The sequence below is a fragment of the Cyanistes caeruleus genome, chromosome 6 (genome assembly GCF_971803275.1).
Source record: "Cyanistes caeruleus chromosome 6, bCyaCae1.hap1.1, whole genome shotgun sequence".
Classification (NCBI taxonomy): Eukaryota; Metazoa; Chordata; class Aves; order Passeriformes; family Paridae; genus Cyanistes; species Cyanistes caeruleus.
The window spans coordinates 37686531-37706719 of NC_141706.1; the positions used below are offsets into that span (position 1 = coordinate 37686531).

At 38.9% G+C, this 20189-nt stretch overlaps 1 protein-coding gene across 5 annotated transcripts in view; it reads left to right on the forward strand.

Annotated features, from left to right (window-relative positions):
* FMN1 (formin 1) overlaps window positions 1-20189 on the forward strand; it is a 176554-nt gene that overhangs the window by 30638 nt on the left and 125727 nt on the right. For 2 of the 5 annotated variants that reach the window (XM_023928341.2, XM_086892712.1), the window contains exon 3: window positions 10156-10328. In XM_023928341.2, coding sequence (XP_023784109.2) covers window positions 10156-10328 — 173 coding nt within the window. Of the gene's footprint in view, window positions 1-10152; window positions 10329-18206; window positions 19738-20189 lie in introns of those variants that run through there. The other 3 variants (XM_023928340.2, XM_023928339.2, XM_023928342.2) reach the window with 2 other exon arrangements.

The window sequence follows — 20189 nt, forward strand, 5'->3', positions numbered from 1 at the left end:
TAGTGACATGGAGTGTACTGATACCAGACCTAATGAGAGTGTGAACTAAGGTAATCTTCTGTTTGCTACTGCCCTCATGCTGAGATATTACCACTCAGAGTCTGACCATTGCAGAAAGGTCATCACTGCTTGTTTTCTGTTCCTGTCTTAGTAAAGACTTCGGTATCAGTTGCTACAGCACACGTGAAAGAACATAGCTGTAGATCTTTCGGACATGAATTATCAAATAATCTTGAGTGTCAGACAGACTTGTTTATATCTTTTATGATTGGATGCATGTATTAATGTGGCTGCTTTTTCAGAAGATAATGGAAATTCCTTAATGACTCAGAACTGAGGGATCCTACAGTTGCAGAAATGCATTTTATTTGTCCTGGATGAAATTTTTCACTTATTAATTTAGAATCACAGAATGAGTTAGGCTGAAAAAAACCACTGAGGTCATTGAGTCCAGCCATTATCCCAGCGCTGCCAAGTCCACCACTAAACCATGTCTGTAAGTGCCACATCTACACATTTTTTTATACCTCCAGGGATGACGACTCAACCACTTTCTTGGACAGCCTGTTCCGATGCTTAAGAAATTCTTTCAGTGAAGAACTTTTCCCTAATAACCAATCTAAATCTTCCCTGGTGCAGCTTGTAGTCATTTCCTCTTGTCCTACTGCTTGTTACTTGTGAAAAGAGAACAAGCTCCACCCTGCTAGTACCACCTTTCAGGGAGCTATAGAGAGCAATAAAGTCTCCCCTGAAACTCCTTTTTTTTGCAGGCTAAACAACCCAGATTATCTCAGCTGCTCCTGACAGGACTTCTACCCCAGACCCTTCACCAGCTCTTTTGCCCTTCTCTGGACTCCCTCCAGGACCTCAATGTCCTTCTTCGGGCCCAACACTGAGCACAGGACTTGAGGTGTGGCATCAAATATGTGCAGTACAGGGGGACAGCCACTGCCCTGGTCCTGGTGGCCACACCATTGCTGGCACAGACCATTGGCCTTCTTGGCTGTCTGGGCACGCACTGGCTCATGTTCAGCTGGCTGCTAGTACAACCAGTAGGCCAAAACCCTTTTCTGCTGGGCAGCTTTCCAGGCACTCTTCCCCCAGCCTGTGGCACTGCCTGGGGTTGCTGTGACCCAAGTGCAGGACCTGGCACTTGGCCCTGTTGAACCTCATACCACTGGTCTCAGCCCAGTGATCCAGCCTGTCCAGATCCCTCTGCAGGGCCCTGTGACCCTTCAACTGATCAACACTCCTGCCCAACTTGGTGTTACCTATAATCTGCCTGAGAGTGCACTTGATCCCCTCATGCAGGGTGTTGATAAATGCATTTAACAAGACTGGCCCCAACACTGAGCCCTGGAGAATACCACTCATCACTGGCCACCAGCTGGATTTAGCTTCCTTTATGACTGCTCTGGGCCTGGTCATACAGCCTGCTACTTACCCAGTGATGAGGGCACCCAGCCAAGCCATGGGCTGCCAGTTTTTCCAGAAGATTGCTGTAGGATACAGTGCCAAAGGCTTTAGTAAAGTCATGGTTGATTCTGCACATTTACAGATGTTACCATTCTCACTCAAGATAATGCACATGTTAAAGCAGTCTGGACAGCATTGGGAATGGGGTTAGAGAGAAAAGGAGACGCTAGCTGTCAAATCCTGACTCCATCCCTGAGGTTCTGCTAGATTGGTCATAAAACAGGTGATCCTGTTTTTGCTGCAAAATCTTGTGTATTTTGTCTTTCATGAGTTAAGCAAGGTTGCTGCCCATTTTCCTGGTTTCCTGATTTTCAGTATATTTTGGGCTGTTGTGTGTCTGTTGGATAAAAGGCAGAAGACTGTCACATGCAATGCAGTGTTGTTCTGAGACAGCCATGCAGGCCATGTGCGTTCTCCTATTATTGCAGTGCAGTCTTTCACTGATGAATCATGGTCTAGTTATAAATAACATGGTCAGTGTTAATTAATTTTGTTGCTGTCAGTAATGTCCCTGGTTATCTATACAAGCTGTTCTTTGATTGTTGCTTCTGGTACTTTTGCATATTTCTATCCATATTTTATTATATCAAATCTTAACATTGGCATTAAAATATTTATGTAATGACATGAATGCAACGTAGAGGTGGCTGGCCTAAGTGACCTCTACAAATAGATGCATTAATGTTAAAGCATATTTTAGGCAACTTCTATAATTTTGAAATGTAGGGTAAAAGACATAGATTATTTAAAATCAATCCTACTGTTACTCATTTTTTACTTACCTAATGCCCAAGCCAAATCCTTTTGGTGGTGACTTTACCTTTCTCATGGTTAAGAGTGAGAACCAGTATATACGGAGAAATATTATAAAAAGCACATAAGAAAAGTAATGTTTTTCCACATAGTTCTTAATTTTCCTTATTGCACTAGCTACAGAGTTCTAATATTTTTAAAAACTGTTGCTTGCAAGGTCAAATCTTGCTAAACAAAATAAGAAATAAAAAATTTAAACATCAGTCTCCTCCTCCACATTCTTTTAGCTAACTGGCTAACACCACAAATGAGAGAACTAGTTGTAAAAAGTCACAGTGAAACACTTACCATAATAGCAATTACAGGATTAGGAATGCTTCCATTTTTGGTAGTTGCTTTGAGTGTAACCTATAACAAATATGGTATGTGCTCTGTTTGCATAGAAATTACTTCAGGTATAATGAAGTTATAAACAGTTGTAAACTGGTTTTGGAAAATTATTATCTATTTTATAGCTCCACAAGACACTTAGCATATGCTTACTAAGAAAAGCATACGTGAATTTTCAGGTAATTTAAAGTTTTCTGTAGTATTTAATTTTTGTATGTCCATAAAAGGCTCACTTGGGAAATATTGTATAATTAATACATGCTGATTGGAAATTTAACTGGATTACGTTGGATTTTACCTCCATCTGGAAATTACTGTGAACTCTGAAGTTCTTTGGCATTAAAAATGTGCTTTTCACTAAAAGTTCCTGGCATTGCAGCTCAGAACCTTGGCCTGAACATTGATTGTGGCATTTGAGCATGGACATGCGAAGTTTCTTTGGGAATAGTAAAAGATGAAGAATTTGCACTGAGGTGCCAATTGCTTCCTGTGTTATATCCTCTTGGAGTTTCAGCGTTTTTGACTCTTTGTTTATAGTGAACACTTGGAGGGCATCTTGCTTGCATCTGAAAGCAAGAGTGGGCTGGCAAATGACAAGGCAGGTCTTCCTTGTTATTTTCTCAGTGTAACTAAACTCGTTAAATTTGAGTATGTGCTAAAGCAGTAGGCTTGGATGGGGCCAAACTGGCTCAGTACCTTTCAGGTCTGTATCCTAATTCAGAAAATACATTCTGTACTTGTTACTAGAGTTCCTGTTCCTCAGGTTTCTCCAGCACATGCAGATGATACAGCATTGAATCTTGAATATGGTTCTCATTTATTTCTGCTAATGAGCTTGCCTTTTTCTTTATTTTGTTTTGGTTTTGTTTGGGTTAGGTTTTTTCCCTAATCTAAATTGTACTAGTTCTTTTACACTAAGTTAGTGATAAATATTCTTATTTTTTCTATTAAGGTTTGCTCTCTTACAGATTTGAGATTTTTCTGTATTCTAGAATATAGAATAGATTGAGGTGAAGAAAAATAAAGTGTAAGTATAAAGTATATGAATTACTGTAAATGTAAAACCTTAACAAATAAAAAAAAAATATAAATCACATTCAGTGTCAGACCAAATGAAAAGTTACTTTAATACAAACCATTTAAATTTATATCAGCAATTCTTAGGATTTGATAGAAGTTGCTAATTTTTTATTAAGTTTATAATGATACTGAAGTATTTTTAAAAGCTTTGAGTTGTATCACATGCTGTTGCAGTTGATATAATCTGCATTGAGAAGTTGCACAAAGGTTTTTTACAAGAAAATAAATATTTTGCATTTCCTTCATATCAATATATTTGATTGTTGCTCAGTCAAACTTTCTAGGCCAGAGAGCTTTATTTTCACCCTTTTTTACTGTTCTTTTCTTTTAATGATAGGCATTCATGTCAAGCTATGTACAGTTTTTCACAACCTGCAGGAAGATATCCTTCTTCAGGTTCATACTTCAGAATAACTTACTGATTTTTATTTGCTAGCAAGAGAGGGAGGTGTTAATTTTAATTTGCAAAAGATTTTTCTGTTAGTAATTGGATGTATTTGAAGCCACTTACACATTTTTTTCTCAATTATTAGCTGTACTAAGTTGTATTTACTCTTTGCAAGGAGAAAGAGGAACAGACAAAACACAATAAATGGTTGATTGTTTTGGATGTTGGTACTTTGGGAGTTTCTAGCTTTCTGAGCGTTACAGGACATTAACTGCCACTGCAGGGTGCTGCTGCTCCAGGGCTTTGTTCCCACTCTCACCACTTTGAGAGATTTGATTTAAGGACAGTGCCATTCAGGCTTCTTTGTTAGAGCAATATAGCAAGTAGCAGGCTTAAAATTTGCTTTTTAAAATCCATGATGACAATTTGTCATCATGCAAAAGGAATTTCTAAATGTACTGTGGAAACAGGCAATCTTCAGCAAGGATTTTGCTAAACTGCTTATACTATGAATTGCCCATGCTACAATACAGATTTAATAAAACTATATGAATTAGGGGGGAAGATGACATACGTCTTCAATCCCAAAGACAGCATTTAGTATAATTTTCCAGTTTCTCTAGCCTTGCACTGTGACTTTTCTTCATGTGAAAAGGATTTAATCATCTACCTAGTGCACAATGTTTACTTTTCTGCACAGGCAACTACATACTTCTTACATTCTATCCAATAAAACAGAAAGAACTGTCTTGATGATGAGATTTCAGTCTTCTCTTGAGTCTCTACCAGAGCAAACAGTTTTTTATATTTGCTTCTTTCCCATTAAGGAAATACGTAAAATTAAAAGGGAGGGAGAATGGCTTCCTCTAGGTTTTTAAATCCCCTTTCTACTTCTCTTGTCTTTCTCCCTACTTATTCATATTTCTTCAACTTCACAGTAGACTTTAGAAAATCAAACTCTATTGTCCTCTGTTTCAGCTACATACACAGAACACTGAGTGCATAACTTATATGTTTATGCACAATTAATGTCTTTATATACTAACAGATATGAGATACCACAGATGGCATGTGGATGGAACTATGCAATATCATCTAACCACAGAATCTGGAACTGCTGAGACTATTTCCAATACTTTTGAGATTTAATACATTGGTATCCGTAATAACAAAAACAAGAGAGGCATTTTAAGGAGGAAAAATGAGAAAGCTTTCGCTGCTTAGAAAGGAGAAGGTCAGACCAGAGGGATGGATCATGAAATTTGAGGTTCCTACTGCAAAACAAAAAAATTTGATAGGATATGCATATTTTGGATTTCCATAATTTTAAAAGAATATGTTGACTCAGTTTATCTTCATCTTCCACCAATGCTTTCAATAACAATGATCAAGCCTCATCTATTTGAACAAGGAAGTGTTCCAAAGACTCTGTAACATGCTGTGATTTGCTGACTTAAGATCTTGCAAGAGCTAAATCCCTACAGTAATAGCATTCTCTTAAGTCAGTAATGCTGTAAATCCTCTAAATGTAGTTCTGAGTGTTCATTTCTACTGTCAAAATGGTGCCTTTAAATAGGCAACTTCTGAGTTAGACTGTTTCAGTTTTGTGGCTCACTTGCTGAAAAACCTACTTGGTTATTCATTTTGTTTCTTAGTGGTTTTTTTCCCTAAAAAATTTAAGACCCCCAAAATTTTAAAGTTCCACAAAACCTGGCATTCTGAGAGTCATTACCAAATGCAAAGTTCTTTGCACCTCTTCCAAGAAGCAAGCAGTGAATACAAGTATTTAATTAGCACAAGGTTTCCTTTATTAATGCGTATAAAATCCATTTAGTCAACTAAGCAGCAGAATTACATTACACAGGAATCAATGTACTAAAGGAGTAAGCATTATATTTTTATCCTATGTGGTATAGCAAAGCAAAGAATGGAGCGTGATTGAAATATTAATATATAGTGGTCAGGAAACATAGCTAAAACCATTCAGTTTAAACATTGGCCTCAGAGTTTAGTGAGTTGTGGTTAAGCAAACCATGTACTGAAGGAAATGGATATCATGACATCCTAATTCCTTGACATTGGGGGGGAAAAAAAATGTTTAAGAAGCTGATTTTTTTCCCCCAAGTTCTTTTTCCTAGACAGCTGAGAAAGCTGTCTTTTTCTAGAGAAAAAGACAGAGAAAGTCTTTTTCTAGCGAGAAAGACTGCCCATAGAAACTGTTCCATAGAATTGTGTATTCCACAAAGGGAACTTAACAGAAATGTATTACATGGTATCTAACACTCCTGTTTGCTAATTTAAGAATTTCTGTTTAAAAGACTTTGTATGACAAGAATGGCAATTTGTACAAAAAACGTCAGATGCAATTACCGTATAATTACATACGTTCAGCATAGGACTAGAGGGTTTAGGAAATCCTGGATATTTATTGTCATGGTCTGATGATGGGACCCTGTCTGTACCCCTGAGGTTTGAGTGCTTCATCTGTCTTACCTGTGACAACATTAAAAAGTTGTTTTCTTTCACTCGCAAAGTCTGCAAGGTAAAAATTGCCAAAGAAGCATTAAGTATTCGGTCTTCCCTTATTTACATGGCTCTGTCTTCCTTTCCCTTGGGACAATAGATGGCAGCAGATCTGTATTTGGGCAGTCTTCTTTGTACACACAGTGCACACAGGAGGCACTCCTGAGTGGTATTAACTGTAAAACCTGGAAGACAGTTTGAATAGCAATTGAACTTCCTTGAAAGCCTTCATTTTTTCAGCAGTAAAAAAAAAATGACCTTGATTCATTTAAGTTGGCTAAAGGATATAAACATAAGCATTTTAAAACTTCCTAAATTTAGCTTATGATTCAGTGATATATACATGTGTTTGCATATGCATGCATAAAATATATATGACCTTTTCTTTAAATGCACAATCAGAATACAGTTGGTTGCCAGTTAAAAAAAAAAATGTTTCCTGGATAAGTAAAAGTAGCAGTAAAATCTGTCAGAGCTGACAGAATGGAGAACTTAGGGAAAAAATATGGCCAAACATTTAAGAATTTGCTTAAAATAGAATACTTAGAGAGGTGGTTAAAGCTCTCCTTTCATATTCCACTGCCTGATGGGTTGGATGGGTCCCTTACCATAGGCTGTATGCTAATGGTGTGTGCAGGTGTGTGCTGGTTCAGGGAACAATGCAATCATCATCAGCTACTGGGATAAATGCACAGATAACAGAACATTAAGTAGTAATTACATAGAGGGTGGAGAATACAGGCTTCGTAACAGACTTGGGAGGAGTCTGCCAGCAGCAAAAAATACCATAAATTAATATAATGGTGCATAAAATTAAATTTGGACAAAAACTGAATCTCTGCAGCTGATGGAGGTATTCATTTTTTAGAGGACCAAAAAGCATTTGGCAGGATGACTATTCTTAGCTGAGCTACAGTTAATTATGGGAAATACCAGCTGCTGCAAGGAGGAATTCTGATTGTGGCCTCTTGCTACAGCTCTGTATCACTTAATGAATCAATGGAAATGATCAGAGTAAGCATATTACGGGTAAAAATCACTGCTGAAAAGGAATTTGCTCTTTAGCAGTAGCTGACATAGAACAGACACCTTGATCAACACAGCTAAAAATAATTGATCCAAAATGACTGCAAACTTTGAAGTATTAGAGGTAATGCTGAGAAGGGTGGGCAGCCAATGAATTGGTAATTACAAGGATAAAATGAATTCCCAAAGAGAATTGAATTAAAAATGATAGTATTTACTGGGCTTTACTATGTATATTTGCATTTTAATGCTGTTTACATTTTTTTATGAAAGCATATATGGTTTTTGTAAGTTATATGAACAGGATTCCAATTTTTTTCATGACGAAAAATCAGTAGATACCCACAAAAACTGTAGCACTGATCTGTGACAGAAATCAGGAGAATCACCAAAACCTGTCATAGGTTTGTTAGCATGATACAAATAATGTCCAATTACCTTAAAAATGGTGATTTTTACTTTTTCCTCTCCACTCACCTGGAATTTCCTATGTATTTCCCATGATCATAATCACGTAAAGGGGGGTGGCTAGAGGTAACTGGGCTAATTGTATGGTACAACAAAAACAAGGTCAAAATTCCACCAATACATTTTATTCAGTTTATTATAGGTGGAATATTTGTATTCAATATTAAAAACATGATGTTTGTATTTCTGATCTTAATGCTTTCTAAATATCAAAATGACTTAATGAGTAGGTTTTAACTGGGGTAGGCTTAATTTTCTTCACAGTGGCTGGTACAGGGTTTTTGATATGTGGCTGCTGCATGGTATTTAGTTGCTGGCTGTGGTCAAACCACACCACTTACATAATGGCATAAGGGCCAACAAAAGAAATATTGTATCAAGTGTGTAAAAATACACAGAAACCAAATGACTCAGGAAGTCAGAAGGCAGTTCTCTCTTTAGATCCCTGACCTAAAAGATAGGAAATCTGGACTTGAGTATGTCTTAAAATGTGCTGTCTTGTGTTTGAGTATCTTGATACAGTTTAATATTATATGCAGTGAATAATTTCAAAATGTGTAAAGGTATGTGTAATACTCTTTTGCAGAAATGCTGTATTTTGATAGGATCTCACTCAGATTTTATCTGAATAAGATGAAAGATGAATTTATTCACACAATAATGACTGACATGTACTTTGGATTATTGGCTGTTTTATCAAGTATTATACTTTACCATGCTTATTGATACAGTCCAGCACCTAAATTATTTGGAACTGTAAGCTATCAGAAAGTTTTTAAATCAGCCTATATTTAAGCAAACATTCTTACAGACTCTGATCATAGTGCCTCTTTTTTTAGTATCTTTTAAAGTTAGGGAAAAAGAGAAGAAAAAAACTTTTAAAAATGACAAAATTATATGTGCCATTAATAGAATCAGAGAAGGACCTGGATTGAACAGGACCATAAAGATCATCTAGTTCAAACCCCCATAACATGGACAGGGATATCTTTCACTAGACCAGGTTCTCAGAGCTTTACCAAGTCTGGTCTTAAACTCTTCCAGGATTGCTTTTATAGTGCTGCATATTATAGCAGCAGCTAGGAATTGTGATAATATCTGAAGCTTCCAGTAAAATGTTCCAAAATGGATGTGTCTCTGTATATGAAAGAGGATATATGTATATATCCCATAGAATATAAAAGGAGCTGTTATGTATCTTACATCAGACATTACACCTCAGAGAACACACTACCTTCATGAAATTAATTGGTTTTCTCATTGCTAAAGTGGAGGCTATCGTGCAGAAACCAACGTTTTTGGTGGGTCTAATAAACCAGCAATGCTGTGACCAGAAGGAAGATCGCTGAGTGGTTGCAATACATGACATACAGGAGCACACCAGTGGCTGACACGTTTTGTTCTTACCTCTCCCATTAAATCCATGGCTGTTTGTACCTAAACCATTCCAAAACCAGGCTGATACTATATTTTAAGGTTACTGGAGAAAGGTAAAATCTTAAGTATCATTTCTGATTGAAAGACTCCGCTTTTCATGGACTGGGTATAAGAGACTAAGGTGGATTGGCACAGTCCCCACTAAGGCTGTGTTTAGCCAATGTCAAAAAGTTTGTTAAACCAGTTCATGGAGCTTCCTTAGTGTAGTTTTATACTTCATACCCACCTCTGAAATATGTGTGTGTAATGAGCACATTTAGGATGACCAGTAAGAGTGCCTTGGCAGAGGTGAAAACTCAAAAATTTTACACACAGTATGTGTCTGTATATGGGGGAAAGACAAGCAGCCCTTTTCTTTTTTTTTTTTTTTTTTTTAATGCTAGATCTGACCCAAAATTTAAGGACAAAAATATTTTTTTTCTGAGTCAAAACAAAGTTTCTATCCCCTTTATACCATTCTGTTATTATTTAAACAAACAGGAGAACTGAAAGTGCACATGTTGGTAGTGTGTACCAGAGTTTCAAAAAGATACAGAACTTTCTGTATGCAGGGATTATGTGCAGATGCATAGAATTATTTAATTTAATTTCATTTCATTTGGGCCTCCCAGCAGAGTCTGCTTTAAAGGATGACTTCACTGAACGGCTGACTAGTTTGGATGTGGCAAACAGAGATGAAGATACGTGGGTTCTGGATTGCAGACTGGGGCATCCAAACTCATTTCCTTATTCAAGTGAGAAAGAGAAAATCAGCAGAAATGTGCTGCATCTGAGCCTGGAACTGAATGTGAGTAGGACTGTATTCACCCCATATTGGATTTCAACAAGCATTTATTATATACAATTACATTTTTGGTATGCATTTATTTCAGGTCACTCTAAAAACATGTTCCAAAATATCTGACAAACTGTGAAGTTTTGGATGGGATACATTTTTCCAGATGGTGTGTGAGCCCATATGTCTTTGTGCAGCTGAGAGCAACACAGATGGAAAATTTTTGAAATTATATAAATGGATTAAGACACATGATGTGCCATTTCTAAAAATCTTGACGGGTGTTTAGTTTAAATTAGCTGCTTCCTGGAAATGCATCGCAGGAGCAAGCTGTTTGTGTGCATCTGTGCACGTGTGTGTGTGCGCTCACAGCCCAGCCATGCTGCTGCTTCTCAGACTTTTGGAGAAGCTGAACTGGCAGTGGAGTCAGACTGGCCATGATTTTGATGGGAAAAGTTTCTAAACTTCATGGGGTATGAAACAATGATGCTTCAGAGGGCAACCTGAGTTCATCATAATGTCAGGCCAGCTTCATGTAGCTGGAAATACTTACATGCTCCCAGGGTGAGCAGTAAGCTGCCTACAGAGACATGTTTTGGCAGTAGTTTTCAAATTGGAAGGAAAGGAAACAGAATGTAGAAGAAGATGAAAGAAACGTGGGTAGGATTGAATGGTTGAAAGAAATTGCTTTAAAGATTAGATTGCATAATACAGTTTGTGCAAAGAAAAGTAAGACAAATTTGTGTAAGTGTGACATCTATTGGTGGAAATACAAGAATTGACTTAGAAGTACATTTAAAATGCTTTTTAATGCTTACAATCACCGTTGTTACTGTCTTGACGTTGTTGTGAAATTGATTTCTTGCCCTAACTTTCTTTTCTTAAAATAATTATTTAAAATAGTCTTGTACCTTCATGAAGGTATGGGTTTATCCTTGTAATAAATTGTTGAGATGAAAACAAATAACAGAACTGAGAGGAACTGTGACATAGCTGTTATCACTGCTAGAAATATATGCCACAACAGGAAGTATATGGTCCATGAGGATTCTTGGTCTGAATTTAAAAGTCATTGTATAGAGCAGGAGGAGTTATAAATGAAGGCCATTTAAGAACAACATTTTGAGTAAAATAAGAAGTATCTGAGATTAGTAAACAGGGGTTTTTTCCATCTTTCTTACTATTTTTTTAAAGAAATACTGGATGTCTAAAACTCTAATTGCATTAGAAAATTGAGTCATTTTAGTTTCTTGTAGTTAAAAAGGAAAAATATTTATTCCATTATTTTTAAAATCCTCAGAACAAAAGTCTTAATTTCTATTAAAAAAAAGGGTGCTCAGCATGAGCTGATGGACTGTTAGGGAACCCACCAAGACACTTTATCCTGCAGATCACTCCCTATGACTCTCAGGACAAAATTCTGGGTTGAATTACAGAACCCTTGTATCTCCAAGACTATTTTTCTTCTTCAAGATGAGTCCATGGCATTGAAGGAGGAGTTGCCAAAAGAACAGTAGTGAGAAGGCTGCTGCAGCAGTTGCTGCCATCACAATCTGTTTGGACTGCAGTCTGGCTAGAAGTAGCCTGTAAGAAAGATAGTGGCCAAAACCAGGCTGCATGAGTTGCTCTGGTGACAACAACCCATGGGTGTTCCCTTCCTCTTCAGGGAGGGGTGTTGCACCCTGATATTGTCTTCCCTGTGCAGTCATCAGACTGGACAGCAAGACGATTGTGGTAAAAAAGGAGCCAGTGTCTGGAGAGCAATTCTGAAGCTAATATCTTGTTCCCAGGAAATAGCATCTAAAATAGAGCAATTTATTTATTCACAGTTGCACTACACCCAGTCATGTTATCTATGGGCCTTTTCTGCTTTTAGAAGAAAACCTTTAGCCTGACTGATCAAAAGTTTGGCACTATTGTTTTAAAATGCACTTAGGTTCATAATAATAACAATGTGAAAATGCTATTTATTGAAAACCTCTGCTAGCTCTGGATTAGGAGCACCCTAACATTAATGTAAAGTATAGTTGTGTATGTGCATATATAGATACACTAGTGTTTGCTTATGGAATAGAATGGTTTGGGTTGGAACGGACATTATAAATCATCTAATTACAACTCCCCTGCCATGGGCAGAGACACCTGTCACTAGAGCAGGTTAAGCAGGGCCCCATCCAACTTGACCTTGAACACTTCCAGGGATGTGGCATCCAGATCTTCTCTGTGCAGCCTGTTCCAGTGCCTCACCACTATACAAGCAAAGAATTTCTCCCTGATGTCTAATCTAAACCTACACTCTCTCAGGTTGAAGCCATCATCCCTTGTCCTAGCAATACAGGTCCTTGTAAAAGTCTCTCTCCAGCTTTCTTGTAGCTCTCTTCAAGTACTGAAAGGTGCTGTAAGGTCTCCCCAGACCATTATCTTTTCCAGGCCGAGCAACTCCAACTCTCTCAGCCTGTCTTCACAGGAGAGGTGATCCAGCCCTCTTCAATCATCTTCATGCTCTCATCTGGACTCACTCCAGCAAGTCCTTCCTGTGCTGGATGCGGCGCTGCAGGTGGGGTCTCAGCAGAGCAGAGCAGAGGGGCAGAATCCCCTCCCTGCCCTGCTGCCCACGCTGCTCTGGATGCAGCCCAGGACACGTTTGGCTCTCTGGGCTGGCAGTGCCCATGGCTGGGTCATGTCCATCCTCTCACCCAGCAGCACCCCAAAGTCCTGCTGGGCAGGGCTGCTCTGATCTGTTCATCCCCCAGCCTGTGTTGGTACTGCAGGTTGCCCTGAACCAGATGCAGCACCAGCACTTGGTCCTATTTAACCTCATAATATCCCCATTGGCCACTTCTCCAGCTTGTCCATTATGTTACTGAAAGACGTTTCTATTAGTTGGAAGATGGTAGATAACATAGATGAGAGAGAGAGTGAATGATTTCTACTCTGACAGGACTTTTAAATGCACAATCTACACCAGAAGCATGAAAAAACATCCTGCATTAAATCTTAAACCTCAGGCAGGGAGAAGATACAGATATGGAAGGTCATGAAACAAAATAGAAATGAAGCTCCACCCTATTTTTTAATACAGCATTTAATCTCAGATAAAAAAAGCACATAAGTGAGATGTGAAAATGCAACTAAAATTTCAGTTAATAGTAAGTAATTACTTAAGAAATTCTGGTAAATGAATGTAGCTATGTGGATTTTATCTTATAAAGCTTTTTGTTTAAGCTTTAGACTATATAATATTGTAGATGGGGAGCAAAAAGCTTGTTGAAATGAAAAGATGATGAAAAGAGAGTAACCTAGAAAAGGAAAAGGATTAAAAATTCATCTCCATTCTTTGTAACATTAAGTGCCAGCCTTTGTGCCTTCATGTACAAAGATCTTACTTAGCTTACTTACACTGTTTATAGTGATCTTCTGTTCCCTGTCTTTGTTACTTGTATGTCTGCTCATATTAACCAGATCAGTCAATAAATACATCTTTCTAGAATTTCTGTCTCAGATCTACCATTGCTTTTTCATATGAGAGGTTAAACAGGTTAATATTCCATACATTTTTTGATACAGTATACAGTATGCACTCCTGCTAAATAGTAAACTGAGTTTCTTAATGTTCTCATTTTGTAACTGTGTAGCTATTACAGTGCTTTTTCAAATTCTCTAAAGTAGTCCATATCTCAATGTCAATCAGAATTTAGGTGAAAATGTTAAAAAACACTGCATTTACATGGATTTTTACAGACCCCTATACCAAATGTGTCTGGTGCTCACACTCTCTTAACATCATGTATTGCCGAATTCTCATAAGAATTATGATGTCTATGTTTCTGTTGCTAAATCTAAAATTAATTACTTAAATTTAAAGCAGTTATGTTGGTGATACCAAATTCGCTCAAAACTCAGAAAAACTGCTCACATAATCGTCTAAGAGAGGTAACACAGCTGGCAATGATGAAAAACAAGGCCTTACAGGTTTTCTTTTATCTTCTGTGCCTCTCCTATTTCAGAGCATTTAATGGGTTAAAATACTAAGTTCAAAAAGAGGTAATCAGCAGAAGAGACAAACAGGAGAGCAGGAGAATGTTAGAACCATTATCAATCCACGAAGTAAAGGTTAGGCTGAGGATAGGTCAGAGGGCAGACTGTGTCAGCTGAACTTCAAACCAGTTCAAGTCACCTGAGCTACAAACAGAGCCTGCTGCTTCTCCTGGCTCTTCTGAAGCCTGACACAATTGGTACATATTTGATTCCATGATTATTTTCAAGAAGTTATGCAAATTTTCTAGATTTGGAGTTCTTTATTTTGAAAAAACAGTAAATATTTGTTTTAAGTTTAGCAACCTCACTGTTTTGTAGAATGTCTTTTTGTCCTGTTCATTACATTGTTCATCATTGTTAGTACAGTAATCTGAAAAGGCAAACTGAACAGATAGGGGGTCAGGAAGCATTCAGCCCTGCCATTTGATAGTGGTAGAAATTAGATGACCTTATTCTGGCTTCATGTGTGTTTTCTTCAAAGCCAGTTTTAAAACCTACTTCAGGTGAGCCTTTAGACACTTCAAGAACAGAACTAGAGGGAGTTGTGGGTGTGACCTCTGTCTGTGATGAAATGTAGGTCAAAAAGGGTGTGGATTGTTAAATGTGCTTTAAACTGTAAGGAATGGTTGTCCTTTTGTATAATTAGTGCATTGACTGCCTTGAAAGTTGCTGTGACAGGTTTTAAGGGCTTTTCTGAGGCACCAGAGAGTTGTCAGCTTTATTAAGTAAACAGGCTTGTAACATAATCATAACTGATCTTTTTCTAAAGATTTTTAAGTTGTTCCTTTAGATGCAGTGTTACAGACAGTTCAGAGACTTTCTTTATAAGATAGATCCACCCAGCACTAAAACACTTCTGCCAACAAATTGACTCCATCTCATTTTACATCACAATGATGACCTCTCTTTTATATCAAAATATTAAGGGCACATACTGATGTATGTATTTTACCCAGAAACACTCTACTGAGTAGTAACCAATATGTACTTAATTATCAGCTATTCAGTCCCTCAAAGGACTCTCCACTGGGCTGATCATCAGAATGTGGGAAGCAGGTCTCTACAGAAGCCATATTTTAGGCTGGGAGTTTATGGACTGTGTGGTGAATTTCAGGCAATGGCTGACTCATTCATGACAATGACTTTCAGTTTTTGATCATTTCTCCAGGCATATATGTAGAGATGAGTTTCCTTGTTCATCCTAGAGCTCAAAAAACTTGAAAGTTTCTCCACACTTCCTAGAGTTTACTACAAAAAGAGATACCTATAAAGCAGTATTTTCTGCAGGCTTGTGAGATTACCTCTAGTTTTATAGGTTAAATTTCTGCTTCTGTAGTTTTAATTATTCACTGTTCAACTCTGGGATTTCTACCACCTCGATATATTGTATAACTTTAGCTTTACACTAAAAGCACCATCCTTTTCACTTCTAATTTGATCCCGGTCTCCTATATTTTGTTGGGATGTTGTTTAGACATACAGTATGAGATTCCTGTTTTAAGTCCACTTCTATACTAAAGTATTCATAATTCCTTTAAAATCTTAAATAGTTAAATATTGGCTGTAATCACTAAGCTTCTATTAGTAGGATTGTTACAGATTGGTGACCCTATTTTTTTACAGGGAAGTTTTACTCTAAGTGTGGGTTATTGTTATTGTTATTGTTATTGTTATTATACACAGATGAATAAAGATTTTGGCATAATCTGAATCAGTATGTTTAGTTTAAAAGATATCATTCAGTTGTTCACAGAGGTATATTTTTTTTAGTGACTAACAAAACTATTCTTGAAAATATGATTTAATGTTTATCCAACAGAAGTTAATCAAACCCCAAATAAATAGGCACATAAATAAATAAGGAAGACATAATGATACAGTTTATCAGAACAATGAACAATTAATCATGTAATTGAACATGAAAACAGATGTGCATTTAAATGTTGAAAACTTCAGTTCGGTATTGTCACTTCACCCCATTTATTTTGCCATAAAATGGAATTTAGAAATGCTTTAGATTTGTCTTCAAGAAATTTTGTCTTGGGGGAAGTCACTGGTACTGTGGTAGCTTCCTTCCACCTGTTGGTATTTTATACCTGTTGGTATAAGTCTTGGTATTTTAAGAATAGGTTGACATAAGAGAGTGATAAGGACTCTGTGTCTCTTTCTTTATGTAGAGCTTCCTTTTGTGATATTAATCGATACTAAGCCTGGAAACCTGGAGAGCCATGATCTGTCACTTGTTTCTGACCATGGCACCTGATGATTAAGCATAGCGGAGAAGCAAGTCCAGAGCTTGCTAAGGAAAAGCCAGGCAGCAGGGCAGAAGACATTGCTCTATGTTAAATCACAGATAAAGATGGGAATGATTCCAATGCCCTTTGTCTATAGGTATGCACGCTACCCTGTAATTGAAAAGGTGTCTGTAAGCTTCATCTAAACCCTTAGTATTACAATCTGATTTTCAGGAAACTTTGTTCCTGCAGGAGATACCAATGGCTTTTGCTGTTGACAAGCAAATGGTTTTTGTAGTCTGCATTTTTAAACATTAAACCAAAAGCTAAATGTGTTGGGATACTTTGTTGTTGCTTACTCAGCTCTTTGGTAAATGTTTTTTCTGTAATCGCATACAGCAGTGTGATCTGCAGCTGATTTCCCTGTGAAGGACAGCTTTCCCCATGGTGCTTGCTTAAGATTACTCATCACAGCTAAATGGCTGACTGTAGAATGACCCTTTAACTTGGGTATAATTTTAAAAAGTAGCAAAAGTGGAGACTTGTGATAGAAACCTGCCCCAAATGTTACTGACTTTCTGAATACCAATATTGCTTAAGATTATTTTGTACTTTCTCCATCTGTATTGATTATATGTATATAATATCCCTGGTAGTTTCTGTTGAGTTCGACTGTTTTGTAGATTTCAAGTGTTCTTGCTCGTTTCAGCTAAACAAACTTCACCCATAGTAGTACAGTCTGTGGAAATCATCACAGAGTATGTCAGCAGAGATTGTTCTGGTTCGGAACCCTCCAAGGCTGGTGCCGTGCCGATGGACAAGGCTGTCCGATTTCTAAACAGTTAATTTGGCCCTCCTGGGCGCTGGCCGCTCTCCCGCCACCCGGCGCTCCCGGTCCCTGGGCGCGGCCGCAGTCTCTGATAAGTACCTGCGTGCACCTCAGCAGGAGCTGTGCACGGCAAGGACAGTGGTAATATGAAACCAGTCTCGTTGGTTTGTGTTCATGGCCCTGGAGGCTGAAATCTGCATTCCAGATGAAACCTCCAGCAAATCGGAAGAGAGTCTCTTTTTTTCCTACTTTCCTCTGCTTCAAGGACGCTCACCCGAGTTGGCTTTGCCCGGCCGGGCACTGGGGGCTCTGCAGGGGCTTCAGGAGGGGGCACAGGAAGCTTCGGAGTCGTTAGCTCGGGTTTCCATTTGACATTTTTTGGTGATTATGGATTTACAAAAGAAGTTCTTTATCCAAGTGGAAAGACTATGCAAAGGAATCCGTCAGGAATTTTCTGCTGAAAACCACCCAGCGCTGGCGCACCGGGACAAGGAAGTAGGGAGCAGCCGCGGCGCGCTCGGCCCGGCGGGGCGGCTGCTGTAGCTGCTGTGGCTGCTGGAACTGCCGGGAGCTGGGGCCGCGCAGCCCGTCGGGGTGCGGAGCCCCGGGGGGACCGCTGGCCGAGGCTTCAGCTGAGGTTAGTGCTGTGACAAACCCCTCTTGTGCGAGGGAGCAAGTTCCAGACGCTGCCGAGAACTTTTGACGGCGGTTCGTTTCGCGGCTCCCTTGGTGGAGCGGGGAGCCCCGACGGCCGGGGCGGAAGGGGCGGCCCGGCCGGGAGCGCGGGAGGCCGGCGGCCTGCGCGGGCCGAGCCGAGCCGGGCCGGGCCGGGCCGGGCCGGGCCGCTCGTTGCCCCTGAATGCGCGCAGTGTTTGCTGAGCAGTCAGCAGCACTGCTGGAAGCGAACCTCTTCTCTGCCTCACGCAACATGGAAGAACATAATGGGATGCCTGACTGTAGTGAGCTTTTAGATCTGAAGAACACAGCAGAAAGCGACCCTGACCCACTCACTACATTTTCTGTGAAAACGCTGTTTGGATTTGCAACTAAGTTCGAATCTACAGCTCCCGAAGAAGAAACAGTGCTTAAAGCATTTCAGCCTTTGCACGGCAATATAAATACTCACGCTAACACCTGGCATGAGAGGAATGATAATGGATGTAATGAGGACTCAGAAGAGCAGCACAGCCCGCACAGTACCAGTGGCCGAGCTGACCCGATGTCTCGCACGCAAGCAGGCCTGGAGCTGGAGTTAGCTGACCAAAATGAATTACTTCTTCAGCATCTGAGGTTTGTTCAGACTTCTTTGTCTGAATCGGACAATGAGGACAAGGATTCTATTCTTGTCCAAGGTACTTTGGTTCATACAACAAGTGACACAGAATCGGACGCAGAGAATAAGGACCTAGACACCGATGAGAACAATGCAAGCAAATATGGGCTAAAAAATGATGCTTTGTCTGCTGAGGCCTTGGACAACAGCAATCAAAATAAAGAAGAGTCAGAGTCAGAAGGGTACGGCAACAGCGATGACACTGTGGATACAGATGACATTGAGTTACACCCACCATTCTCTAAGCAATTCCCAAAAGAGCTGGATGGTATTCTACAGTATGACTCCAATGGAAAAGACAAAATGTTAATGGAGGAGCAATTCACTCATTTGCTTGCTGCAGGGGAATGCCCTCAAGAAATTTCAGATGAAGAACAAAGACCTTCCGTTGATAATATATCACTCCAAAAAACAGCACTGGCTGAAAAGACTTTCCAGCTGCCTGCTTTCTTCAGTGGACTACGTGTGAGGAAAAAGGGACTGACCACAGAAGATGGGGAAACTGTTACAGAAATTAAACCAAGGGAGAATGATTTAGCTCTGCTTAAATTACGACAACCGGTTAAGAAATCCAGTATTACATCAGGTTTGACCATAAAAAAAAAATCATCTGAACCTAAAGCAAATCCCACTTTCCTAGAACAACTCTCTCACTTGTTAAACATAGATGTCTCCAAGAATGAAGATAGAACTGAGAACTCTGCTGAGGGATCTGGGGAGACCGAGGACAGTGATGAAGCTCAAGAGAACAAAGCCTCCAGCAAAAGAGAACCACGATTTCCCTCTGAGGAGATAAAATCAAGCCCTGCTGAATCTGCACTAGATGCCTTTAAAGCCTTATTCACACGACCTCCCAAGAAGGAAACAACTGCAGATACTTCAGAGCTGGAAGCCCTAAAACGCAAAATGAGAAATGAAAAAGAGTCCTTGAAAGCTGTATTTGAAAGGTCAAAATCAAAACCTGGGGATGGACCATCAGACAAATCTGTAGGTTGAATTATTTTTTCTTCCTAGGATCTGGAAGTAGAAGGATGAAAAAAAAATATTTTCTTGTTTAAATATTATTGGTGGGGGCTTAAGATCAGAATGTCAGGACTGCTCTTCTTTTGGCCATCTCAAATTTTGGATTGCCAGCTGAGGAAATCTTGGGGCTAATTTGTCATCTGCTAAGTTTTGATCGTCTGCAGTTGAAGCAGAATTCAGCCACAACCAGCAGTAAAAGCCTCTCAATTAGAAGTGAGAACTTAAAAATCGGTTTCTGATTTTAAAAGAGCTCTACATAACAGTTCTCCATATGTTAATTATGGCTTTAAATCAGTTTGATGCTGCAGATATTTACTGTAATATTATGTAATAGTTTCTCAATCTCACTCTGCTTTCTTTCACTGATTATTTTGTTTTTAACAATAATATTTCATTTTACCTGTAGGAATAATTTT